The 27,931-nt window shown below is 38.2% G+C and overlaps 1 protein-coding gene across 2 annotated transcripts; it reads right to left on the reverse strand.

The window, feature by feature from the left end:
- Positions 1 to 1,165: 1,165 nt before the first annotated feature.
- LOC137124330 (glycine receptor subunit beta-like) lies at positions 1,166 to 27,923 on the reverse strand. 2 transcript variants are annotated; one of them, XM_067499193.1, is made up of 11 exons: positions 27,806 to 27,923; positions 21,296 to 21,425; positions 18,918 to 19,024; positions 15,773 to 15,840; positions 15,358 to 15,584; positions 15,094 to 15,176; positions 14,054 to 14,191; positions 10,511 to 10,663; positions 6,263 to 6,411; positions 5,186 to 5,344; positions 1,166 to 3,601 (listed from the first exon to the last, which is right to left on the reverse strand). In XM_067499193.1, the coding sequence occupies exons 2-11, from the start codon at positions 21,418 to 21,420 to the stop codon at positions 3,308 to 3,310; spliced, it is 1,503 nt and encodes a 500-aa protein (XP_067355294.1). In that variant the 5' UTR covers positions 21,421 to 21,425; positions 27,806 to 27,923; the 3' UTR covers positions 1,166 to 3,307. The 2 variants fall into 2 exon arrangements, with proteins under 2 accessions (XP_067355294.1, XP_067355293.1); XM_067499192.1 differs by having other exon boundaries at positions 18,897 to 19,024.
- Positions 27,924 to 27,931: the final 8 nt, after the last annotated feature.

Here is a 27,931-nt window from a genome sequence, read left to right on the forward strand (position 1 = left end):
GTCTGTGAAAACTATGCTTGAAATCATCGTTTTATGAAACACTTGCACTAAAATCCAATCTGAAAAAATAATCTACACTAGCCAAGACACACTACCCTTGGTGTCCTGCCATTTTTTTTAAATGAAATTAATTTGTTTTTCCATCTGCTCTCTCATCCAGCAACCTTGAGTTTCCTAGGGAGACGAATGGATGCCATAACAGCAAGAAAGCCTACATTCACAGGATGCAGGCTTATTTCCAAAGACACTTTTAATGACTATTCTTGCTCTTGATGGTTATAGTTGAGTATTTCATTTACATTTTGGCAAACTTTGACTAGGATACAGCTTCATTTAATTTGGCTTCAAGAGAAATGTAGCATCTTCCACTATTTTGATAGTGTATGAGCAGCAGCTGGCAGTAAGGCAACTACGCATGCCATTATGTCAATATGAGCAAAAATTTCTAAGGAATATTTCCAGTACCTGGTTAAATTTATACCATGAAGCATTAAGGCAGTTCTCAAGGCAAACGAGTGTCCAACTCAGTATTAGCTGAGTTGGCCTAATAAAGTGGCTTAACTTTGGGCAAAGACACTACCAACACAAAGACCAGCTGTTTTACACTCATCTGCAAAAAGTTGAGTATAAACTGTAGTATCAGACTACAACTTAACAAAATTGAAAAAGGTGAAAGGGGCCTGAAAACTTCTTGAATGCACTGTAAATGCTGGACATGGAGATGATGTATTTTGAAAGTGCCATTATTTTTTATATTTGTCACATGCAGATGGCATAATAAATAGCTCCATTTGCATATGGATAATATTATTATTGCATGGACCAAGGACAATATTAGAACTTTATGCTATAAATATCCTATGAATCCTCATTAAATATCCTCAGCCAAATGGACTTGGAAACCATCATTTAAAATTCCAAATTTATGCTTCATCGTGTATGAAAATAATAGCTTTCATTAGTCGGATATGATAACATCTATTCCACCTACACTGTCTTTCACGCCTACCCTGTTGGCTTCCATTGGTTAATACTAGTGTAAAAACTGTCAGTCAAACAACTTCACTGAGACAACCTGAACCCACTTGTGTCGTGTATCTAGAAGTAAGTGTGTGTGTAAATGGCAAGTTATTTCATTGTTCTACATAAAACACACACGCAAATGTCTCTCTCACTTTGTCATTTATTCGACACCAATGTTACCATTAACCTACTTATTTAATATAACACCAAATTTTGTTTTGCATTTAACAGCGTTTATCTCTGGGATTTGATTTGTCTGTTGTCCCCGTGCTTCAGCAATTCTCTGGGTGTGTTTTGTTTTATAAAGTGTGAATTGATGACTTTCTTTTTACGTTCCACCACAACATTGAACACAGTGTACCCCCACTTTGCAGACATCATGGAATTAAACAACTTCAGCAGTAACTATTACACCTCCTCATTCAGAGAAGTTTTATAGTGGGGTACCAGATGCCTGGAAATCAGATATTTTTTCTCTTCTTGTTGTACGTGGACCTATCTTTAGCCTTTTTCATACAGGTTTGTCCAAGACACACCAAGCTGACTGTCGGCCAGCGTTGGGCTGTCGTTTGGGCCAATTTGACATGTTGAATCAATGTCAGTTGGCATCAGCTGTTCAGTAAGTGAAACCACTGTAAATGGTTGTTTAGCTTAGTGAATCAACGCATGAGAAGAGACGGCGGTATTAAAGACATCAGTACAAGTGTGTTAAAAATTTTCAATTAATATTAATTATAAACTATTTGTGGTAAGCAAGAGTAGTATGAAAACAGTGAGGTAACGCTGCTTCACTTGTATAGAATATATTCAGCCCCAGGTCTTCCGCTTTCGCTTTGTCTCATGCAAGGACATAACATGCAGTGCTACATGCTCATCAGTCCGCATCTCACGATGTGTTACAAGCATCATTTGCCAGCCCAAGCAAAGGCGATGTAAGCTGACGCAGCAGTTGGTCTTCGTCAGCGCCAGTTCTTTGACGTCAGCTTGGTGTGTCTTAGCCCTGAGGCAGTAACACCACATAGCATGGACAAGCTGTGATCAGCAGCTTTGTAAAATATGTAAAGGGATTGGTGGACAGCAGAGTCTGGGTCATATTTGGAGAAAGTTGGGGTGAATGGACAGAATTGGAAGGTTGCACAGAATTCACAGATTGGTTGAACAAAGGTGAATTGCTGAAATGAGGTGCTATTTCTCACTAAAAGGGGTATATATATATATATATATCTATAGATATATATATATATATCTATAGATATATATATATATATATCTATATATATATATCAGTATTTTTAGAGGCACTGTATGGAAGTTGATTTTATTGTTTACCTAGCATCAAAACCAGAACTTTGAGTAAAGTGTGGATTACTTTGGCTAACGAAAGTTTTTTGTAATACTAGAAACTAGCCACAGTCAGTAGCAGCTCCTGAATCTGATGAAATGCATGGGACATGGATGAAATGGATGAAAAGCAATGGTTAAAAAAATAGGTTATGAAAATCTCAAAAATGTCCATATGAAATACAAAGGTAAAACTAAAACATTGTTATTAATTTTTCAAAACATTGTCAGCTGCAAGGAGTGCAAAATAAATAAATAAATAATAAATAAAGCTCTATAGTTTTGTTCTAACAAGCCTTTTTCTCGTTCATCGGAGATCCTTCCTGTATTATAGTTTTCATGTTATCATGGTCATTTTACTTATTATTACTATGTACCAATTGTCTCTGTTTTTAATATTTTATAAAACATACTTTAGTACATATTGAAGAAAATACCCATATAACATGAGAAACATTTTGTTATATCTTGTTATGTTATTCAAAATGATTTAATAAAAAAATAGTTTTGTGACATAGGGATCCAATTTTTGTGTTTTTTGAATGAATGACACATTTAAGTAGCATTGGCCTTTCAGTCCCATACTGTAGCTTTACTAAAGTAATATGTTTCTGGATGTTTCTGAATAAAAGCATTTCTAATGCACAGCCTAGTTATACAGGTGCAATAACATCAAGATTTAGTTTGTATTGTATCATACAGGGACATACATGCAGTGCCTACACATTTCATGGGCTTAAGCAGCTCCAAGGTTCTGTAGTTGATCTCACAAACATCAAACACTGGAAATCTTTATTTTTACCAGTATGTAGTTTGGCATATGGATTTTCTATGTCATTTTTGATTTTTCTAAGTAAGTTCCATGTAGTTTTAACATCAGTATGGCTACAGTTTATAAGCATACAGTAAAAACTACTTTATTTCCAGTCCATACTCCTCTTTCTCAGAGATAGACCGACCAATAGACAACATTGAAGAAGAGGAAGGAGAAGGGGAAGAGGGCTCTTGCATAGAGGTCAATGCGTTTCGCAGCAGCAGGTATGACAGGCTTAGGTGGTGGGGGTTTCTTGTTGGCTTTGTTTTGGGACTTGAGGGCCCCTGTCACTTCAACTGGTTTACCATAACAGTCAAAGTTGGAAAGTTCAAAGTCTCGAGGTAAAGATCCGACAATGCTAAAGTCATTAGATCGAAGGTCCGACTTGGAGGTGCAAACTTTCTTACAGCGGGTTTCAACCACCTGTTAAAAGAAAGAAAGGAGAAGATGTCACTGAAGGTATTTTCCTGTTTAAAGCCCCCTGTCTAACAGTGTTCTAGTCCTTGGAGTCCCCCAAGGGAGCATCATAAGGCCTCTATAGTATTATGCATTCATGACTTTAAACCTTCAGTAATTTTTTTGGAGGAACCAACTGTAACAACAAGGTACAATGAATCCAGGAAGAAAATACCATTCTCTTCAGTCATATCATTCAAAATGATAAATTTCATATTTTTATTTTACGATTCATTTATGTTTACTGCAGAAGATGTCACAAACCCTGCAGGCTCCACAGTTGTCTTATGCAGGCATGTAGTATGTTGGTCATTTTTTGAAAATATGCAATGCTCCAGTGAGCCACATTATTAATAAGTGGTTATCTGATGGGAGATCAATGAATTAAATATTCTAAAGGTTATACCTGTGGTTGTAAGCAAGTTTGTGGTTATTTATTGTTTTTACTTTACCATTAACTGTTTGAAACAACATGACGTTTTTGTCATGTTTGTCACAAGTGCTCACCCCTATGCATGTTTTGTACAAAGGAGGAAACACTTTTTAATTTTTTTTCTTTTCTCTTGTACATCTCTACATCTAATCCTGCTCCTCACATTTGCCTCACACAATACACTCTGTGGTGCACAGGATTTTCTACCCTTTAGCATATGTGTTGATGATAATCAGTAACAGAATTTATATTTGAACGGAGTGATCCAAACAGGCCATGTTTTACCTGTGGGCTGAAAGATTCAATTGTACAAGGCTTTCAGATACGATCAAATTACTCCAAAACATTTTTCTTTAAGATTTTTTTCTTGCTTTATAGTAAAATAATGAAAATGAAAATTACAAAAGCGTAAAAGTTTGCATAAATAATTGATAAATTATTAAAAATGTATTTTAATTAATATCTGAATTTTAGTTAGTACAACATTAGTACTAACTACATTAGAAAATTTGAAAATATGTGTGCCCTTTCAAAATAAGGGTTTGCAAACTTTTGCACCCAAGTTTATGTGATAAACAGCATTTGGAGAAAAGTAAATACACAGTAAGTTTTGGACTTTTGATTTAACACTTTTGGAGGGGGGCGGCTGTAGCTCAGTTGGTAAAGGCGAGTGGTTCGATCCCCGGCCCTGGCTCTATGTCGAAGTGTCCCTGGGCAAAGACACTGAACCCCTAACAGCCCATTCCCCTCCCCAGCTGTGCAGTGCCAGTCCAAGCCCGGTAGAAATTGGGGAGGGTTGCGTCAGGAAGGGCATCCGGCGTAAAAAAAAAACTGTGCCAAATCCCCATGCGGACAATGATCCGCTGTGGCGACCCTGAACTCACGGGATAAGACGAAAGGACAAAAAAAAAAAAAAAAGTAACACTTTTGGAGAGAAAAATCTTCCCCTCTTAACCTTTGAAGCCAATGAATAACTGGAATTGGAATTACTGTGGAGAACATTTTTACTCCTCAAAATTCAAAATAAAAAACAAGCCTCTATTATTTAAAATAAGCTTAGTCATGTTTTTATATTTCATATATTTAACTCTAATAATGATCATCTCAGCTGTGTTTACCTGCAGGGTGTTGACATGTATGGGTGTTCCACCTGTTCCATTCAATGTGTTGTTGGTTTTATTCAAAGGTTTCTTTCCTTCTTTCTCTTTCAGAGCTTTCTCCTTTGTGGCCATTTTGGCTTTTTCCTCCTCAATCAGTTTGGGGCTGTTCAGCATCACCTAGAGAGAACAAGAGAGGGAAACAATCACAGAGAGATGGAAAGTAAAAAATATTTACAGTAAAGGGGAAGATGGATTTATGGCTTTCATGGGAATAATTTACTGCATGTACAGTGGCAGCACTTCAGAATATTACAGTATTGTGTTCATCAGTGTTTGTGCTCTTCTGAAATACACATTTTGTGTGTTTCTGGAGTTTGTACATCATAAAAATGTGTATTACAGTTCTCATTTGTAACATACACATTATTTATACAGTATACAGAGAAGAAGTAGTGGGCCTTATATGTCGATCACTGAGGGTTCCAGTTTCTCTGTTATCATTACATTTGAGTGTAGATAGAAAATCGGATGTAGATCTTAATCAGATTTAGCTTTTATTTAAAATGTAATGACAGTGTTTCACTGCTGTGTGAAATGTTTGGCATGATTCTCTTGGAATCATGTTTATTTATGTTCCATAAAGCAGCTTGGAGGGAGTTTGATCTATTTTTGGATCTGTTTTTAATTAAAATGCCTAGTGTGGAACATTGTTCAGTGTGGGTAAAAATATTAGAAACACAGACATGAGTCTGTGCCTCGGATGAAATATATTTCACATAACTCTCAGAGAATCTTACATTATGATTGAATTTTCATTTCAATGGTTTCTGTAACAAAATGGTCATACATCCAGTGCAAGATGTGACATTGAGTTGAGAATCCTCTCCAACATCAGTAGCTGTGCTGGGAAACAGGTCTTTACATAAATGTTAACACCACATTCTTCTTTTTATTATCACATACAAATACGTTATATCCAGTAATCACAGGTGAATTGATGTGTTTTGCTAGTTGTTGTTGAGGCAAGAGCAGAGAAGGAAGTGTTGTGCATGTACAGCTGTATGCAAGTGTGGGTGTGTTTATGTCAGAACTGACCTGCACCACAGCATATTCCACGAGGGAGGAAAAGCCAAACAGTAGACAGGCAATGAGCCAGATATCAATGGCCTTAACATAGGAGACCTTTGGTAGCTCTGATGCCAGGGACATACTCTCACTGGACAGAGAGAGGACTGATAAAATACCTAAAAACACACAGATGTTAACACACTGATGTCATCATATGACGGAATATGTATTAGTGAACTAAAAGACTTATAGCGCATAAAACCTACTTGGATTTTTTTTTAAATCAAATTTATTAATTAGAATGTGTTCCATCAGCATCAGAATATCTTGTTAAATAACATTCGAAAACAACTTAGCCGCACCAGTCTGTTTTTTTAGTGATTCACTGTACACCCCAGTGTGTGGAGGGGGACCACAGTCCACAGTTGGCATAGCCTGTGCCAGCAGGTGATGAAACTGCTGACACGCTTCCCCAAAACAAACAAAAATCCATACTTTTCACTGAAATAACTTAAAACTGACAAAAGTAATTAAATTATCAAACTGTATGTTAACCGTAATTAGCAGATCGCACTCGTCTTCAATCTTGTAATTAGCTATTTAGTCTATTTAAAGAATGATGGTAGTCACTCTGTTGTTGCATTTTTTTGTTGAATAGAGGAATCAGACAGTGCAATTACATTATGTATATATATTTTTTCTTTTCCAGCTGTCAGCATGTTGTGGTTAAAGCTCATGGTAGCCTGACAGAATAAAGAATAATTAATAATTACATGTTCTGTAATCAAGGCCTCTTCCTTACTTTGGTACCTCTTTAAAGGGCCATCTCGAGGTAAAGAGTTACTACTGCATCTGCATTAACCGAACTGATTTTGGGCCAAAATTATTAACTACTGACATGGCTTGATTTCAGTTGCGAAATAAAAACAGGAACCCCAGTGCTCATGTGCACCATACGTATTTTTGTGATGAATAATTCTACAGTTTCTAGTAAAAACTGTTGCTAGAACTGGTTGATTAGAAACAAACTGACAACTGTTTGCAGAGTCTCATGAAAAATCTGTTAAATTTCTTTGTGCACCAACTAACGGTGGGGCAGTCTGTTGTTTCTTTAACACTTCTGGTTAAAGAAACACATCTCAGATTTTTAATTACTATACAATGTTGTCACAGTCACACCCAGTCAGCTGATCTGCTTCCATCCAGTAACAAATGAGGAGTTGGAGTCTGTCTGCACTAAGGCACAGTCCTGGACAACTGCAAACTCTGCTCCAAGCTCCACTTTGATAAAACCAGAATCTCCACCTGTCTAGACCTGTTAATTGCTTAACTCACCTTAAAATTTCATTACAGTTAAGAACCATTTTTCTAAAGCAGCAGGACCATTTCAGACAAAGCAATCCAAGATGAGACATAAAAAATCCACAGTGCAGGCCCAGGTAAGATGCATGAATCCTCAAGAGCACCTATTCTGCCTGTTCTCCAACCCCTGCCCTCTCCACTGTTTCACACTTGATTCTGGTAATCAGCAGGACAGGGGTCTTTTAGGAGTGCAATTCACAAAAATGACTATCAACAGTCAAAAAAGCTAAAATGTGTTTAAAGTAAGCACTAGTAAAAAATAATAATTGAGTACACAGTTTATAGTGGTGTAAGTAATCTGTAATGTCAAGTTCATTAAAACAAATTTTGCTCTAATAAACTTTCAATTCAACTTTATTTATATAGCGCCAATTCACAACAAAGTCTTCTCAAAGCACTTTACATAATAAAGTCAAGACTATACAAGTATGCAGAGCAAACCCAGCAATTCCCCTTTGAGCAAGCCCTAGGCAACAGTGGAGAAGAAAAACTCCCTTTAACAGAAGAAACCTCCAGCAGAACCAGGCTCAGGGTGGGCGACCATTTGCCTTGGGGGGAGTGGCAAGAGGAGATTGGACTTTTTTTCTCATATCTGCCTGTGCACTACCAGCAGATCTGTTCATACCTAATATTTTTAATCATGCATTTCATAACCATGACCCTAAACTATTGTACATAATTGTGTAAAGTGCTACAAATTGTATAGTCTTAATGTTATGAGCTTCTTGTGCCCCAGTTTTGTCATTAAGGTGCAGGAAACACAGACTGCTTATCTTTATCTGTGAAATCAGAAACCTTAGTCTTATTCACATTTTGACCAGACTCTCATTCTGGACCAGCCAACTGGACCATGCCAACACGTTCTGCAGTATTGTGACCATTCTGGTCTTGATACTGACTCACCAGTAACTGGATCCTTTAGATTCAGGTGGATTTTTACTACAGTCCTTTAAACACATTTACGGCACTGAGGTGATCTCCATTTAACTAACTATGTGACTTTAGAAAGCAATTGGATGTACCAGTGATGCTTTAGAAGAGTGAATCTTTATGCATTCACTTATTTAAATATTTTGATGATAAATTTTAATTCAATCAGATCAGTTGGTAGACATCTGTTTTCATTTGGGTATGATTATTTTTTGTAAAAAAGAGTCAAATTAAATAAAACATGATTCCATGTAAAATAATAAAAATTTTAAAAAGTGAAAACTTCCAAAAGGGATGATTCTTTTCTATGCCCAGTTTAATATTTCTTGACCCCATCATTAGCAAATGTGACATGTTTACACCTGGCAGTGGCAGCAAAGATATCAAAATGCACCTGGCAAGACTGTTCTCACAACACAACAGGGCATTGCTCTGAAATCCCAGCTTTAACCCACAGACAAAGCAATTCAGTGCAGTTGAGCATTTATTATTACAATTTATAATAGGCAGGTAGAATACAGAAAGAAAGACACCAGCCCAGAGGACCTTATTAATTGCAATAATAATTGCTGAATTGATTTGTCTGGGTTAACTCGCAACCACAAAAAATTTGGCGTCACAAACCGGAAAGGAGCCAAATTTGAAGTCTTGGCATTTTGGACATTGTGAAGGTGTCTCTACCTCAGACAGATTATAAAGTGGCCACTGAAAAGCTGGGAAGTTTTTACCTTTCATAAAAATGTAATTTGTCTGGGCTGGCGGATGTTGCTTTACGATGTTGGTCAATTGACAATTTCTTATAAAAAAAGAGTCTAATTTTCAATTTTCATTTGGCTCCAAGGATTTCTGCAGAGGTAACAGATAGGCAGGAGTCTATGAAAATAAGTCTCCATTTGAATAATTATTACTGGATTATTATGAATTGTATTAGAAAAATTCATTCAACAATGTTATTACTGGTAGTTAACAAAGTTCTCCCCAAAATTGCAGGAAAGTTCTCATCCCTGAGAATACAATGAGTCACACATATTGTCCAGACCTTGGAAGGTGATTAGCCTCAGAATGACTTAAACAGGTGTATGCTGCACAGCTGGACACATCATCATTTCATTTCAGCATTTGAACTTGACCCGGGTTCGAAAATAATGTCACGTGTCTGTTGTTCACTCTCGAGATCGAACACAGCATGATCCAATGTATCTTTTTCCCAGGGAGAGTAGTGCTCCACCCTCTCAGTTTGTTGTGATGTCAGATGTTTCATTATGGACTTTTAGACTTGGCTCTTTCTTGATTATGTCTCACCTCAGCTTTTTGAATTTGTCGGCGGTTGACACGATGCCAGGGTCAGGCAGACCCGAGCACTCCGCCTGTAGGATACATCACTTCAATGGCTGTCTGCCTGTGTGTGTCTCTCTGTGTTGACCCTGAGATAGACTAGAGACCTGTCCAGGGAGTATCCCGCCTCTCGCCCGATGACATTTGGATCAGTTATAGATCAGTTTAGTTGAGTGTGTGCCACTAGTCCCATACAATACTGGGTTGGCCAATTTTGATCCATAAAATGTGCTTTTCTAAATCCATACAGGACACAATTTGTCACATGTTTTTGTGCAGAGATTTAAATTAACTACCCACTGAGGTGAAAATGATAACAAATAGAATCACGCTGAGACTAAGAAATATTGTAAGGATGTACCAGATAAGCTAGAATGCTAGAATTCTGTTTTAGTATGAGTGGTACATGTAAGTGGATGCCATAAAACTTTCCTCTGATTTCCTATTAAAATATTACAATGTCTCTCTACTTCTAGCTGAAAAATGCCTTCAAATGACATCAATTGGAGGAACTTTCAGTTCAGATTATACCATCTTGTTGCTTATAGTAGGAAGTTTAAATTAAACTAAACTAAAGCCCTAGAAAGTAAGTTGAAAATTGGTTGCCCTTAAACACAGCCATCATAGATGTGTATTTATGGTACTCACCCAGTGGAACCCTTGCAGCTGAGGCATCAGGGTTGATCCAGAATGATAACCAGGACAAAACGACAATCAACAGTGTTGGAGCATAAACTCCCATCATGTAGAAACCAACCTGCCGGCGTAATTTAAAGATCACCTCAACACAGGTGTAGTATCCTAGAAACAAGCAAACAGAGATGGAGCTCAGGGTGATGTGCAAGTGGACAGATATGCTGAGAACAACTAGGACTATTCTTCCCAACAGTTTTTCTCAAGTGCTAAGATGTTTTAAAAGAAACTAGGATCCACCTGATCCTTATCATCAGCTTCTGTCTTGTCTTATTACCTCCTCCAGTTTTTACCTCATTTTTTTTAAAGTTAACACACAAAACTTATTCAAATTAAGGGTGTTAACAAAAGGTAAAAGCACGTTCTCAGCTGATAGATCTTACTTGCAAAATTATGACTCCCATAATGAATATTTGTGCTATCACCTACACAAACATTTGCAATCAGTGATTATTTCTTATCCTTCTATAAAAGAAGCTACTCTGACGAAAGACGAGGTAAACAGTCAATGTGATGTTGATGAGAACCTGTGGCCTGATGGACAGGAACAAATGGACTAAATGTAAAACACTGTAAAATTTTTGTTGCTTGATACACTCAATCACTCAATACACTGAAATGGTTTCTTTTCATTTTTCGGTATTTTATTTACAGTGTTCAGCTTTTTATGTGTTTGAACAGTATTGAAAAAAATAAAATAAAAATCTGATACAATACAGTGAAAAAAAATTGTTTTTCACTGACAAAAGGATAAAGTCCAAATGCTGTCCCATACTGAGAGTCTAGATGCTCACAGTAAGTCCTGCATGTCAAAGCCAGTTGGATGCAGGAAAACCTGCAGACAGGAATTAATCATCAGATCAAACGTCCCTATTTTCCGAAATCCTTATTTTGCAGTATTTCAACAGGACATCTCAAAGAAGTGCAGTTGCAGAGAGGAGCAGCCTTTGTTCTGTCTTATTCCCATGGGATACAGAGATACTGACAGCTTTACTGTATTTTGTATTTTCTTGACGGTGTTTATTGACTGATAGAAATTAATGATTTAATAACGTATTTCAATTAATCAAAATTAATGTTGTTTAATGTAAACAGGTAAAAGTCCCATAAAATAAAAGCTGAAATTTGAATCTTTTACTTTTTTGTGCAGCAGAAACAAATAAATGTTCTAGCCATTCCAATACTTCTGCAGGGGACTTTGTGTTACTGTCAAGGAATTATTACTTGGCACATAAGTTTCATTCTCTCTGCTGGTACACCTTTAGGACAGGGCCCCCTGTGAGATTAATTGTGGTGAACACAACAAGAGCCCTGGACAAGTGACTGAACACTGGAGACAGCGTCTACCAGATCAAAATCAAATAAACAACAAATAATAAACCGATCTATAAACCAAAACAACAGCCACTGGAAATGGACTAGAGGTAACCAACCAGATCCCATATCCATTGTACTGAAGACATTTGGCCAAACGATTTTGGACACCAAAAAAAGCTGGACATCAGCTACGCACTGAACCAGAGTTCAGAGTAAAGAGAGAACAAAATGAACAACATGTAAAGTACAACTCCAATTCCAAAAAAGTTGAGACGATGTTAGGGAACATTATTAGAAAACAGTCTATAAGTTTCCACTGCTATGCTGATGATACCAAGCTATATTTATCTATGAAACCAGATGAAAATAATCAGTTAATAAAGCTTCAAGCATGCCTAAGAGACATGAAGGCCTGGATGTCCCACAGTTTTTTACTCTAAACTCAGACAAAACTAACAAACTAAGAAATATGATCTCTAACCATATTGTTACTCTAGATGGCATAAGTCTGGCCTCCAGTACTACTGCAAGGAACCTTGGAGTTATTTTTGACAAGGATTTTTCCTTTACCTCACATATAAACAAATCTCTAAAACAGCCTTCTTCCACCTACGGAACATTGCCAAAATTAGGAGCATCCTGTCTCAAAGTGGTGCTGAAAAACTGGTCCATGGATTTGTTACCTCTAGGTTGGACTACTCCCTACTTGGACTTCTACTACTACTACTTGGACTTGGACTTCCCTACTTTCAGGATGCCACAGTAACTCCCTGAAGAGCCTGCAATTATTCCAAGGTGCTGCAGCAAGAGTGCTGACTGAAACTATCAAGAGAGATGAGGTTTCACCTTCACTAGCTTCTCTCCATTGGCTTCCCATTAAATCTAGTATAGAATTTAAAACCCTGCTTCTTGCATATAAAGCTCTGAATGGTCAGGCTCCATCATATATAGAAGACCTCATAGCACCACATCATCCCAGTAGACCACTTAGATCTCAAAATGCAGGCCTACTTGTGCTTCCCAGAATTTCCAAAGATAGAATGGGAGGTATAGCCTTTAGCTATCAAGCTCCTCTCCTGTGGAACCAGTTCCCAGTTCAGATTCAGGAAGTAGACACCCTCTCTACTTTTAAGTCTAGGCTTAAAACCGTCCTCTTTAATAAAGCATATAGTTAGTTATAGTTATGCTGCTATAGGCTTAGACTGCTGGGGGACCCACCCCCCGATGCACTGAGCTCCTTTCCTCCTCTTGACCCTCTCTCCTCTCCTCTCATCCCGCAATTGTCACCGCTGTATACCATTAATGTCAGTGTGTTTTCTCCTGTAGTTGTCTTTGTCCTTCTCTGTCCCCCTCTCTCTGTCCATTTCTGCAGGTGTCCCCGGCTTTGAAGCTGTGTGTCTTCCAGCGTGCAGCTACTGGTCCTACCAACCTGCCCGATATTTTTGTTGTTGCTTTTTGTTGCTCTTTTCTTTTCTCTCTTCACTTTTCAGTCACCCCAACCGGTCCAGGCAGATGGCCGTCCACCCTGATCCTGGTTCTGCTGGAGGTTTCTTCTGTTAAAGGGAGTTTTTCCTCTCCAATGTTGCTTATGGCTTGCTCCAGGGGGGATTGTTGGATTCTCTATATACATCTTTTATAATCTTGACTTTATTCTGTAAAGTGCCCTGAGATGACTTTATTGTGAATTGGCGCTATATAAATAAAGTTGAATTGAATTGAAATTAATTGATGTGTAAAACCTAAATAAAAACAAAATGCAACGATTTGCAAATCTCATCGACCCATATTTTACTCAAAATATAACGTTGAAACCGAGACATTTTACCATTTCATGGAAAATATTAGCTCATTTTGAATTTGATGGCAGCAACACATCTCCAAAAAGTTATAACAGGGCAATGTTTACCATTGTGTAGCATCCCCTTTTCTTTTAAAAACTATGTGTAAATGTCTGGGAAGTGAGGAGACCAGGTACTGGAGTTTTAGGAGAGTATTTAAAATATTAATTGATTAGAATTACAAATAATTCAATTTTGTTTTTATTTATGTTGTACGCATCATTCCAACTTCTTTAGAGTTGGGGTTGTATTTTTAGTTTGAAGCATTCATTTTCCATTTAAATATAAAGTTTTCTTTAAACTCTGTTCATATTATCAGCACATAAAAGTTGAGATTAATAACCTGTTCCTTGGTAGTACTTTGTGCAGTTTCCATATTTGATGTCCTCTTGTTTGATGTCAAACTGTGGCAGAGCAATCTCATCCATTTGCACTGGATCTGATTGCCACATGAACACGAGGTCACTGGTTGTATAGCCAACTAAAACAAATATAAAGAATGTATTAATATTTATCACATCAACTTTTGTGTAGAATAATAGCATCGAATATATTACGTCTATTTAACAAAAAAAAAGAAGCCACTATAAAAACGAATTAAAGTTCTGACATTTGTTTCAGACCTTTGACTTAAATTGAATCCATTGTGGGAAAAGTCAGAACTAAATTTTGTATGGTGGCCCTAATGTTCTTCTGTATTATTCTGAGTAAGCCACTATTTTCCAGTTCTGCTGTTCCCTTCAGTCTTTCATTGCTTGTTATTTCATGACTTTAAAACCTAAAGGTGTACTTAAGGAGCCATAGGACAGCACTATGAAGCAATGTGTTACAATGGTCCATGAGATGTCTAATTAGGACTCAAGAGATTCACCAATACATGGAGACCCAGAATAAACATGAGTAATAAACACTGGATTTCTTTTGTTTTGTTTTGTGTATGTGTGTGTACTTATGTTGCAGCAGACTGAATGGTGGGGAGAAAGGAAAAAACACACGTGCAGCACTGAGTTAAACTGAAAATATGATTAATGAAATGAAATTAATGAAATTAATGAAAATATGATGTTGCAGCTGCTGGACTGTAAAAGTGTGTGTCAAAGCAGAAATGTCTTCAAGCCCAAGTTTGAGACATGACTTATAAGCAAAACAAAGCACTTGTTTTGTACTTAGTCTGTCAATAGTTAGCGGCTGCCTTATTATTTATGTTCAAACGTAAAGTAACCAAATGCGCTCTCTGTGTCAGTATACATGTCTTTCTTTGGTTGTGTGGAAGAAATTGATTGTGATATAATCCCTGTGAGAACGTATTTAAGGTTCTTTTCACATCTTCAAAAAACTGTATGAGACTTCACTACAAAGATAGAAATGTGTGTGTGAACTTACAGCTCTCCAGCTGCATCTTGCACAGCTGTGTATCCATTGGGAAGAGTGTCAGATCCAAGGGACAAGACAGTGTCACTGACAGCCTAAATACAAACACACACACATACACACAGGGTTGATCAGGAGTAAGATAAAAGTTACTGTACTACCTGTTACATCTGAAATGTATTACTAGTTTGAAATATGGATCTGTCAGGCCTGTCCAAAATAACGAAGCAGGCCAGAGATCATATTGATGAGAACACACAAAATTCGTGTGCCTACCTCATACTGATTAAGACGTCTCCGTTCCTGAAGATGAAAAGTAAAATGTTGTCCTGTGTCACGTCATGGAAGTTTGCGTTTTTCTCATTAGCAAAGAAAAGATCAGGTTTCCACAAGCACTGGAACATCTTGGGGTCAACAGTTAACGCGTCACTCTTAAAGTCAGTAGGAAGTCGCAGACGGGGGTCATTCCATCTTTGACGAAGAAATATATTGATTCTGTAGTCCTGAAGTATACACAGTATTAAGAATTTCACCACTTGCTCATTGTAATGCTAAATACAAAACTTCTCATCAAACTGCTCATCGCCATATACTGTGCCTTATTTCAAGCCATTATATATATATAGAAACTCTAAATTTCACCTTTTAAAAATAACATTAAGTGTGTTTATGGTGTGTGTGAATGTGTCACCATAGTGGTCTCCTGGATGGATCCAAAGCTGTTGATGAAGATGTTCACCCTGGACTCAACAGGGATACCTGGAATGCATACACACACAGACACACACACACACACACACACGCACATGCGCACAAACACATACACACACAAGCCAAACTTAAAGCAATTTGATATTCAACTATTCCAAAAAAATAAAAATAAAAACAGAAACATCTCTTCTTTACTCTCTGACTTATAATTGGTAGAAAAACACCTTTTTTAAAGTGTCCCAAATTTCGGGGATTATCAAAGTTGTCATATTGAGCAGTGCAGCAGTCACTGTACAAATGTACAATGAAATTGTGTGCCAATCCTATTCAGTGTAAAGGAAGCAATGTAATAAACTTAAAATAATGTATCCTATACATTAGAAGATTTTTTTTAACAAAAATGAACAATGTATACAAAAGTATATATATAAAAAAGAAATTCCTCATTCGCTCCTTCTTTTGGGATGTCCTTATTCCTTCCTTCAAGCTTGGGTCTTCTACCAGAGACCTGGGAGCTTAAGGGTCCTGCACAGTATCTTAGTTGTTCCTAGGACTGTACACTTCTGGAGATCTCAGATGTTGTTCTTGGAATCTGCTCAAGCCACTCTCCCAGTTTGAGGGCCACTGCCCCCAGTGTTTCTAGTACAAAGGGTAAGACTTCCACTTTCACTTTCCACATCTTTTCTAACTCCTCTTTCACGCCTCAGATTCCTGCTATTTCTCGAGCTTCTTGTGTTCTTTCTTCCTGATGTTGCCTTTCGCTTGAGATTGGTTGGCTATTACCAGTTTGTCAGTCTGTATCTGGAAGTCCAACAGGATCTTAGCTCTGTCATTCTCAAAAACCTGATTCCAGGAACAACATCTGAGATATCTGTCCAGAAGTGTGAAGTCCTGGGAACACCTAAGATACTTTGCAGAACCATTATTAAATGGCTGTGATCTTTAGGTCCTCAGGATGCACAACGTTAAAAGCAGACATGATTCTTTAGTTGAAATCACTGCATGGGCTCAGGAAGACCTCTGAAAACTGTTGTCAGTGAACACAGTTTATAACTGCAACTGTGGTTGAGGAGGTAGAGCAGTTGTCCACTAATCCCAGAGCTGTTGGTTTTATTCCAGCTCCTTAAGCAAGCAGTGTCCTTAAGCAAGACACTGAACCCTAAACTTAGTTGCTCCTGGTGAGTGTAGGCCAGCTATATAGTGGCTCCCCCATTGGTGTGTCTGACTGTGAGTGTGAATGGGTGAATGAGAAGCAGTATAAAGTGCTTTGGGTACCAATAGGGCAGAAGTGCTATTTAATTGCAGACCATTTAATTCAATAACTGCATTCTATTTTTGTTTACAAAAAACAAAACACTATCATAAGATACTAATACTAAATAGTTGAATTCAAAGTCAATACTAAAACAAATAATGTGAAATGTAAAGTCCAGTCTTTGTTATGAAGCTTGTGTTGATGTCTCATTTAAAATCCCTGGGGACTACCTACCATGGAGGGATGGGAAGTGGGGTCTCTCAGGCAGTCTGTCATCATTTCTACTGTCACCAGAATGTTAGCCGTGACACTTTCTGCCTGTGTATAGATTCATAAAAGTTCACTTGTGGTTGTGTAGACGGGCGTGAAGAGTTAAACGTGAGAGAGAATGGGGGACAAGAGAGGATTTACAAAAGGAAAAGAGGAAGGGGCTCTATTATGTCAGTTGTGCAGCTAAGCTTTTGCATTTGTTTGTGAGTGTGTGTGTGTGTGTGCATGTGTGTGCGCGCTAATGTGCTTCATTAGCTCAGTGTCTTTTGTGTGTAATGCTACAAATTTATTCTGTCTGTCTGACCCATCTGTGAGATTCTGATCTGCTTGTTCAGAGCCGGCCCCAGTACAAGCAGCCACACGGGGAGAAGCAGGGGCAGTTGGTGATGGTTCAGATGCATTTGATTCATTTGATTATATTTGAGGTGTCACATTCTTCTACATTCATACAGTATGTATGTTTTGCGTGTGTTTATGTATTTACAGTACACTCAACAACCTAAAGGTAGGATCAATACAATTTTTGACACTTTATTGACGCAAACAGTAACAACATGGTAGCTCTTGGAGTAAACTGTGCAAGTCCTGTGGAGTGAGTGGGACAGTCAGAGAGCTGAAGGACATCTGGCTGTAGCTTGAAGCTTCACAGAGCAAATCAACCACACACACTCCTCATGTTCTTTCTGTTTTCAGCCTTCTGCTTTGCATCGCTCTCTCGCTCTCTCTCCCTCTCTCTCTCTTTTTTCTCTCTCCCTCCCTCTCTTTCTTTCGTCGTCTTTTTTGTCTCTTCTTCCTACAACTGTGTCTACTGTTGAATAATATTTCAAATCACAGGCAGCAGCATTGTTCCAATGGGCTGTTTAAATCGATGGAAAATTGCATTACAAAGTTAATTGTTAAACAGGAAATGTTTCCCTGGCTCATGTGTGATTCTAATTTATTATGTCTATGAGTTTGATGTTGTTGTCTTTGGAGATTTGTTGTTGTTGAGGCTGAATTATTTTACTATGAACACTATCAACCTGAACATTTTTCTGTACTTGATGCACTGCAGCGATCTTAGTCTTTTCAGTGTAGGTTATATGGCAAACATGTTTTTATTTCACTACACAAGAACATATGATTAAAGCTGCTATTGGTAACGTAGTAATAAAATGTGTTATTCTGGAAAGAAAATTTAAGGATTACAGCTTGAACCTAGAGGAAGCTTTACGCACGTGGAGACTGATAGCAGCAAGGTACACAACAAAATATCCCATCTGACAAGGACAAACCCTTTGTATGACCCTTAAATGCTTCTGCACTATGCTTCAAGTAGTACATTATACCTTAGCTGTAGTATTAGAATGCATTAGATTTACCCGACTGTATCTGGAAATTTTCTGTTGAGCAAATTTATCCAAAACAAACTGTGACTCCTGCAACTTTAACGGTTAGACTTATAAATTTGAATCTCATTAAGGGTCAGGTGGCCATACTGAACTAGAATATTAATACTCTACTTTATTGGATTTGTGCACATGAAACATAGCAGCTGGTCTTGTAGCCACTGTCTTTCTAATACAAAAAAATCCCTTACCTGTGTCGTTTGTAGCATTACCTTGAAAGTTAGGCCTTATTCTTGGGTCATAGCTGACCATCAGTCGATTCAGGATGTTGGAGGTGGAGTTAGCAGGAACCTGGGCCAAATCCTCTGGGGACAACTGGCTGTTAAGTGTAATTTTCATTGGAAAAAAGAGTATTTGTATCCATATTCAAAACAATGGAAATAAAGGCATTTTTGCTGTAATATAACATCATATAGTAGGTTGCAGCATTATTTTTAAAAGTGTGCAATGCTGTAGGACTGGACAACAGGCATAATGTTGTGGGTAATATAAAATCATTCCTAGTTTCTCATCATCTAAAGTCATTACGAAGTCAAGTTCACTTTGAGTAGTTAAAATAGTTCTTCACATAGAGAAACTAAAAGGATCTTTTCTTTTTATTCTCAATCATTGTAAGGTGTAGTTGACATGACAGTTTGCGAAATATTTGTTTTTAGCAGTTGATAAGATGAAGTGGAGGCAGGAGTTCACATTTGAGCTATTCCATCACAGTGTGACTGCTGGAAACTTAATTTAACAGAACACAGTGAACCAATTCAGTCGGTCCACTGGTCCAGGTAGTAGAGTTAATATGCAGCAATGAGCATATTTTCTCTTCTACAAAGAAGCTGTCACTAAAACTCACAGTGATTAAATACCGTACCTTATTGTCTCCTTTACTTTTGCTGACCCACCTCATTATTTTAAGCAAAGGGATCTCTAATAATAGCACATACAGCTAAAGAAGAACTGAAGAACTTTGGAGTGAGGATTTTAGGAAACTGAGATCTCACAGAAATAAAAACGTGACGTCAGTGCAAAACAAACATGGAGGTGGCCTGTCATGGTCAGCTAACATGTGAGCTTGTAGCACTTCGGTGTGCTGTTGTTTGCTGGAAATGAAGTTTTATTATTAGTCTCACGCGAGGCTGTTGCAGTAAATTGCTGCAAGTAAACATCTGTTTGGTAACACTTCCCTCCCTTTTGGCTGTTTCATCACTGGTCCTTTTACACTACAGGATGTCAAATCTCAATGTGTTTGATACTTACGATTAGAGATTGAGGAGACTAAGTCAGTTAGAAGGACTAAGATCACATCTGTAACTACCTTACACTACAGTACACACACCCACTCCCATGGGAGTAACCTATCTACATTGTTACATTCACAGATTTGCAGTTAAGAGTTTTCTTTTTATGCAAAAAGGGAATCAGCTTGTAGAAATATATAAAGGGTCCCAATAGACCAAGAAACTGTAAATGCATAAGTGAAATAAAGTAGATTATCTGTACTGGTTACACTGGAGTCTTAAATTATAAAGCAACACGCAAGGGTGACATATATGTGGATCAACGGCAGGTCAAGCATAAGTATGGTTGTAAATGTTGATCCCCTAGTCAAGCTTGCATCTTGTTACCTAGTTTACTTTTGCAAATAGATAGGCCAAGGCCTGCAGGCTCTGTTGTGAACATCCTTTAGAGACTATTGTAATAAAATACTATGTTACTTTGCATACCTGCATTAAGGTAGGTGTTATTTTTTCATGTAGAACCTGTTTGTTAGCAAACAAGGCCACGCTGAATGGGTATTGCCATGTTTGTTTATCTCTCAGCCCCCAAGGTGTGTGAGCTAACCAGAAAAACTTAGGGTCCCAGGCATGAGGTGCATGACTTCCTTCTGGTTGTCAGACAAAAGCTATGTCACTTCCTTTACACTTTTTCTGGCTATTTTTACAAATTTTATGTTTTTTTTAACTGTGTAAATTTGTTTAAATATAACATAAAAATAAAGTTCAAGTAAGCCACACAATGAGTGAAATGTTAATGTGATACTAGGCAGATGTAGAACATTAGCATCACTCTAAGATTTGTGTGGCTCACCCTTACACAGCTGTTCCATTACCTTTAACATTAACACCTGTGCAAAACTGTTAAATTTTTTTTGCTTATGCTGCTATTGTAACTTGATATTTTTTTATGCGAGAACGTACCTAGTCTATTTAGAATTTGTAATTAGTTTATCCGAATAGGGTCTACATGCAAATTAGGTCTGACACTTTCAACACTATCAAAATTGTTCCAACAGGTGAAACTCTCTGCCATGTCACCAGCCTGGAGTCCATTTATTACATTCATACATTGCTTTTATGCCTAACACATTCAGCTTCTGCAACCTGACAATACCATTTGTTAACACTACATTAAGTCTTTAGCACTGAAGCCTGAGTTTTCAAATCACTCCACAGATGTGAGAGCACATGTCTGGGACTCTAGTCTGTCCTGTTTGGCCATATACATATGTATATCAATACATATGTATCTCAAAATATTAGGAGAAAAACATAGTTAATAAAAAGTAAATGAATTTGAACATTACAATATATGTACTTACGATGGACAGACAACTTGCTTGCCTTTCTTTCCCTTCTTTGTGGACTTTCCTTCTTTAGCTGTACTCAGTTGCCAACAACACAGAACAAACAGCAGCCAAATCACTGGCCTTAGTCCAGCAGCCATGGTGCCTGAAACAATGAAACACACACTAAGAACATTAACCTCACCATTAAGGTCTTGAAATTGATTCAGATCATTCATTTGTTCGTGTGCCGTGGCCACACTACTGTGGGACATGTTCATTGATTTTGAAAAATACTCTAAGGGTAAAGGCTAAAATTTGTAACATTAACAGTTGCAATTTAATTATAGATTTATCTTTATGTGTTGTGTTTAAAGTAACGGAAATAGAGAAAATACCTAGACTTATTACATTATGTTCTGCTGTCACTTGTATTTCTTTTGTTTCAAGTTACTGTATTCAGTGAGTGGTGGAGGGCAGCAGTACCTTCAATCCACCAGAAAGTAATATCTGCAGTCTGTGAATGTGCATATTTAATGACCACTCACCGATATCCACTGTCTCTACAGGACAATAATTTCATTTAATTGCTACCACTGATACTGAAGACAGTTTAACAATCTCACAAACACCAAATACATAATTACAGGGGAACCAAAGAAAAGAATTCATTACGCTCCACCTTGTGCAGACTAATAATACAACATTGACAGAAGACAAAGCTCAGTGACCATCAGAGAGCCACAAGCACATTTAAAATTACTGATGACAGCACTTTGATTTTAATATACATTATCAGTTCAGTGGTGGAAATGAGTCAGTACCACTGTGCTCCCACTCTTGATAAAAAAATAAATAAAAAATCAGACAGTAACTATCCTACTATTCAAAGACAGAGCTGGTTAATATACAGAGAGTGAATCTTCACTTTTTAAATTGTTGCCTTGTATTCATGTTGCTGGCTGGTGTTATAATGTATTGTGGAATCTGAATATGTGGGTTGACTTGTTCTTGTTTTTAATGGCTTGTTTTACCCTTAAAGTGTTTTAATGAGATACAGAACTTAGTGAAAATACGAGAAACCCTTTGGTTTGGTTTTGGACACAATAAATGCATTATTAAAACTTATTAAAACTTGCTTCTAGTGGTGGATTTTATTTCAAACTACCATTTTTCATGAAACACTGCTTAATTTTATGTAATAAAATATCAGTTAATGTAATGATTTGCAAAGTAAGCATTTTACGTTACTATAGGATTTTAGCTGATCAATAACTTGGGGTCGGCTTTGTTGTAATGTTTCCTTCATAATGTGCCAAATGTTTTCAGTGAGTTACAGGTCTGGACAGCAGGCAGGTCAATGTATGACCTCAACTGTTTAAAGCTATAATATATAACTTTTTCCAACATATTTTTAGCTGAAATATGCTTCATAGTTTATCTTACTGTGAAGAGAGCTGTCAAAGCTTCTGGTGACACAAACACACAGCAACAGAAGCCATCAAAGAGGACAGGAAGAGACTGCAGAAAGAAACATTGGTGCTTCCCTGCCCACTCTCCAGGACAATCCTATTGTACATATTGAGATCCAGGAAGCTGGCAAATCATCACAGACCCCTCTCACCCTGGACACAACCTCTTCCAACTTCTACCCTCTAAAAGAGTGCTGTCTGTCAAAACCTGAACAGTATCTTACCTTGGGCCATCAAACTCATTAACAGCTGACACACACACACACACACACACACACACACACACACACACACACATGTCCTTCAGAGCTTCCAACAACCAAAGCCCATTCCTTGTATGTGTTACCATACTTGGCCAATAAACCTGATTATGATTATTATTACTCTTGTTGTGTGCATTAATGCCCCCCACCAGTATACTGACTTTTGAACTGTGCACTGAACAAGTCACATTGTCCCTCTTCTCTTGGGACAAACTGAATTTCAGGTTGTGGCTTTCCACTTTACCTCAGTTCATTTTAGAGCTCAGGCTTAACTGACGTTCCATGGTGTTAGTGGTGTTCCTAAGTAAACGCAATGATTTCCATTAAAGAATTAGGTCTGTTTATTAATGTAGTGTTGCCTGAGGGCCTAAAGATCACAACCACTCAAAAATTATTTTCATTCTTGTTCCTTTCATATAGAGAGTTCTATGGGTTCTTGGTGGTTCAATGATATTAGGTACTGTAGATGATGAAACCCCCTAATTCTTTGCATTTTTTAATTGAAAAACAGTATTATAAGTTGTTGAACTAATTGCCCAAGTAGTGTTTTAGTGATATTGTGTCCCGTCCTTATGTCTGAAAGACTCAGCCTCACTTTACTTGTACTTGAGTACTTGGGTTTGTTAATAACAGTAATTTTACTAAGAGTGCATTTTTTTGGATCTGTTTCTGAAGAGGATGCCTATTTATGATGCATGTAAACTTTCTTTACTGTTGTCTTTTGTCATCAAATGAGTGATTTAAATAGCACTAGAGAGATTACGTAACTATGTATTTACAGCACTGTAGTCAGCGCCAACTAACTGTCAGGTTTAATGATGCTTTAGTTGAACTAATCTGATTGAATTATAAAAGTCAGATATAACATTGGACTAATAAGCATGTGAACATTGTAATCATGTTATTATGGCCATCACTAGCTTTTTTTAATTGATTACTAAGAATTCAAAATTTGGATCTTTGCTCTTACAATAAATTGCGTTAGTCATTTGGCAGACTTAGTAAAGAGGTCACAACCAGGGGCTGTCACGGTCGTTGCTTTGATCTGTGTTACCCTGCCAATACAACTCGAGGAAAACAGAAAGACGTTCAGGCACAGAGCAGCAGGTGCCAGAACTTCTTTCTTTTTTCCTCGAGTTGAGTGAGTGACCTCACTCACCTCCTCCTCTGTGCCAGAACGTCTTTCTGTTTTCCTCAAGTTGTATTGCTAGTCTGGTTTGTCCCCTATTGTTTTTTTCCTGAAGAGTTTGTCCATTTTCTCCTGTCCTCCTCTGTTTGCCTCGCCTGGCCTTTCCCTGAGTTTGTTTTTTAGATCATCCTCTTACTGTTCATTCCTGTCATTTATTCTCTGCATCCACTCCAGTGTTCTCACTTCTCTCCCCTAGATCCAACATTCGTGTCCAATTCCCTCCAGTTCCCCTGCTGCGTGAACGCGCTTCTCTTGATAACCGCTTCTCACTCACTGGCTGTATTGTTTTCTGGGTCCTTAATTCATGATAGTGGCAACTTGAAAATCTTGCCATATGACACTTTGACGTGTGGCTAGGAGGTGGCCTTTTCCTGAGACATTTGTGTACAGTGATATTGTTGCTACTTAATTACTGCTTTGTCTCTTCTTTATAGGAGAAGACAGCTGCATTAATATGTAAAAAACATACTATTTACAGCAGATCATGTCAAAACAATTACGCACAAAAACAGCTTACTATGTACCATTAGCCTGGATCTAACACTGTCACGGCTGTGAGACTGATTCGTGTTGCCCTGGTGATCAGTACTCTCCTCCCCACTCTGTTTCCTTCTCAGCTCTCTCCTCTCTCTCCTGATCTCCAATCAGTCTCATTCTGTTCACCTGCTGCCTCCACATATATGTCCCGTTCACCTGTCCCTATCTGCCAGATCGTCTTTCACACCCTCTGAGGGAAAAGTCTGTCTCTGGTCCTGAAAGAATTTACGTTTAAGGTCTAGTTCGAGTTCCCAGTCTGGTTAGTCTTCTAGAGATTTCTTGTTGTCTTTCGAGTGTTATCTCCCTGCTTGGTGACAGTGTCCCAGAGGACGCTGGTTTCATTCAGTTTTTAACGAGCAATTTCTGTACTCTTTGTACTCAAGTTATTTACTTAAGTCTTGCACTAACCTTTTATCAGGGTCTGAGTTTTTGCCTTCTCTCCTGTATTTTTTTGTTGCTACTTCTTTTTGTTGCTACTTGCCTTTCAGTTGTACTTTGTTTGGGTTTTCTTCCTGTTTGCCCTCCTGGTTTCTGCCAGTCACCTTTAGTTATTTCTATCATCTGGCCTCCTGGTCTACTGCCATTCGGTCCTCCGGTCCTTCCTGGGCTCTGCTGGAGTTCCGTTACCACTCTGCCCACAGTAAGGTCTCCACTCCTGCCTATGCTTTTTATGATCATTTACCTCTGCCTCTTTTTCTCCCCTCAGAGTTCCCTACTGCTCCCCGGCCACCTCCGCCTCCCTCTCCGGTCCCATGTTGCCACCCCAGTCACCCTCATTCATTCATTTCATTATCTTTATAATAAAACTGTTCTGCTTTTCCAAACCTCAGTGTTCTGCCCCTTTCTGGGTCCAATGCAAATGACTTTATAAACCGTGTTAAACATGGTGACACCTAGTTTACAAAACAAAAAAATACAATCAAACTCAAAAGAGATTCTGTTACAACAAAGATGTTGAAGATCCATGGGACTGCAGCCAACCTCCCTGAATGTGGCCACAAGAGAGCAATCAACAAATGAAACAGGATAGTATGAATGATTAGACTTGGAGCCAAAGTCAACTTTCAAAGGGATATAAGTTGAACTCTAACGTCTTTCTCTCTATGAGCAACAGTGGGCTCCATTGACCTAATGTGAAACATTTAGGAGGTTCAAGAATATTCTAAAGATATACAAGTTGAACTTCAAAGATGCATGTGTTTCACACATGTAGCATACATCGGGAGATCGTAAGAGGCATCCTCACGGGAGATGTTCTGATTTCAGTGAGGGGTCAGCGTGCACAGTAAGCACAGCATGATAGAAAACCAAAGCTATGGGAAATTGTGTGTTGCATCCAAAAAAAAGAAATTCTATCACTTGACTACAACGGCAGTCCAGAGATAGAAACATCATTAACATGTCTTTTTGCTCACTTTAAATGCTCCCAACACTTAAGTACAGTATATTTTTATGTGCAGCCAATATCATTTAGCTTGTTTGTTGGTTGGTTATAGCAGTTGGTATTGCATAATGCTAAGACCTTTATGGCTGAATATTATAAATACTTGTGTACATTAGTGTACATTACACTATTGTATATTAAACTCATGACATTTTATTCATCCGATATTTTTCAAATTGATCTAAGTCCATTTTTACAAAAGACCAGTTTGCCTTCTGTCCTCTATTGTTTGCAATAGCTATTAACATAAATCTGCGTCATTTATGAATCCCTACTCTGAATGGTTGGAGGTGTGGCCTTTACATTTTTTTTCAACTAATAGGAACAGGAATGTATACAACATTTAGTCTTGCACTGTTGCTGCAATCACTGGAAAATCTCAATAGAAAAGGACAGTATTGCTGTTCTGGAATGTGAAGGGGAAGAAACTGCTGATGCACCATTGAGACTTAAATTGTGTCCAAGGGTCTTTTTAGGGGCTTATCTTAGTGTGTGTCCATTGTGATGTCGCTGTGGAAGCAGCTTTAAAAGAGAGGTTCAAATATCTATATAATTTAAAAACACTCCAGAGACAGAGTTCATTAATTTAACAGTAAACCAAAGCCCCACCATGACCTTAATCCAACACAGAGCTCTTTCTTTAGTTTTCCGTCATACTTAAGAGTTAAAAAAAAAGAAAAAGACTTAAATGTTCCAAGACAGTTAACACCAGTTACGTTTTCAATATTGGTTTATACTTTTGGAGAGAAACTCCTTTTACTGAAGTGATTTATAGTAATTTTGGTCTATGTGAGGCCTGTCTTCTGCTGATGATGTTTGATTGCTGATGCATTATCTAAAACATTTATACTGTTAATAGTCGTAGGGGTGCTGGAGCCGATCCCAGCTGTCACTGGGCAAACAGCAGGATATACCCTGGACAGGTCTCCAGTCTATCTCAGTGCTGATGAAGACAGACAACAATATCTTTGGGTTGCAGGGGGAAAAAAGCCCACACAAACCCAAGGAGAAAATGCAAAGAAAAGACTGGATAACTGTAGTCACTTCTAGCCAGAACGTGTCAGCACTAACCACTTCACCACTGTGCTGCTCAGTGTCCGATTGTGTAAAAGTAAAACATTTTCTTGTATGATAATATGACAGCCCCCAACCCTTATAAATTTTGTCCACCACATTAGCCCAGCTAGTGCTGAGGAGGTTTATTTAGATCATGCAGAATCGTTCTGAGAGGAAGTAGTGGGACAGGGAGAGGGAAGGTGGCAGTGGGGAGTAAGCGTGTGTGGGGTGGGTTGGGGGTGGGGGGTGGGGGGACTGCGGCGCTAGACTACACTGACAAGATGCAATGACACAGCTCGCTGAAGCCGTTGTGGTCACACACACAGCAGGAAAACTGTAACAACTCATAGAAATGTAATATATTCCACACACATGTACAAAAAGGGCTCTCAAACGCCAAGGACAGGACAGCATTTAAACCCTATAACATTGTCCTCTAGCCTGACATAACAATATCTTCTCTCCTCTCTGTTTTGCTCTTTTTCCTCTTTCTCCTACATGCACATACACACATGCTGTGTTCTGCTAGTGCACCTGCAGAAAACAGTACGAGACAGAGTTATTGGATCTTTCTTTGATTCTTACCTCTGGTTGGTCCGATCGTCAGTTCTGCTGCATTACAGGGAGTTAGTGGTTAGTCACTGAGATGCTGTTCTGGCTAGAGGCTGACTCTATGTCCGTCCCCCCCCCCCCCCCTTCTCTCTCTCTGTC

This window comes from Channa argus, chromosome 3 (genome assembly GCF_033026475.1).
Source record: "Channa argus isolate prfri chromosome 3, Channa argus male v1.0, whole genome shotgun sequence".
Taxonomy (NCBI): domain Eukaryota; kingdom Metazoa; phylum Chordata; class Actinopteri; order Anabantiformes; family Channidae; genus Channa; species Channa argus.

Bases quoted from the DNA above. Each gene is read 5' to 3' on its own strand.
- LOC137124330 (XM_067499192.1), bottom strand. From the start codon at position 21,420: ATGGCTGCTGGACTAAGGCCAGTGATTTGGCTGCTGTTTGTTCTGTGT. The intron at 15,585-15,772 runs GTGACACATTCA...TGTATACTTCAG, and splicing joins CCATCCAGGAGACCACTATG to GACTACAGAATCAATATATT. The intron at 5,345-6,262 runs GTCAGTTCTGAC...TGTTCTCTCTAG, and splicing joins TGGAATATGCTGTGGTGCAG to GTGATGCTGAACAGCCCCAA.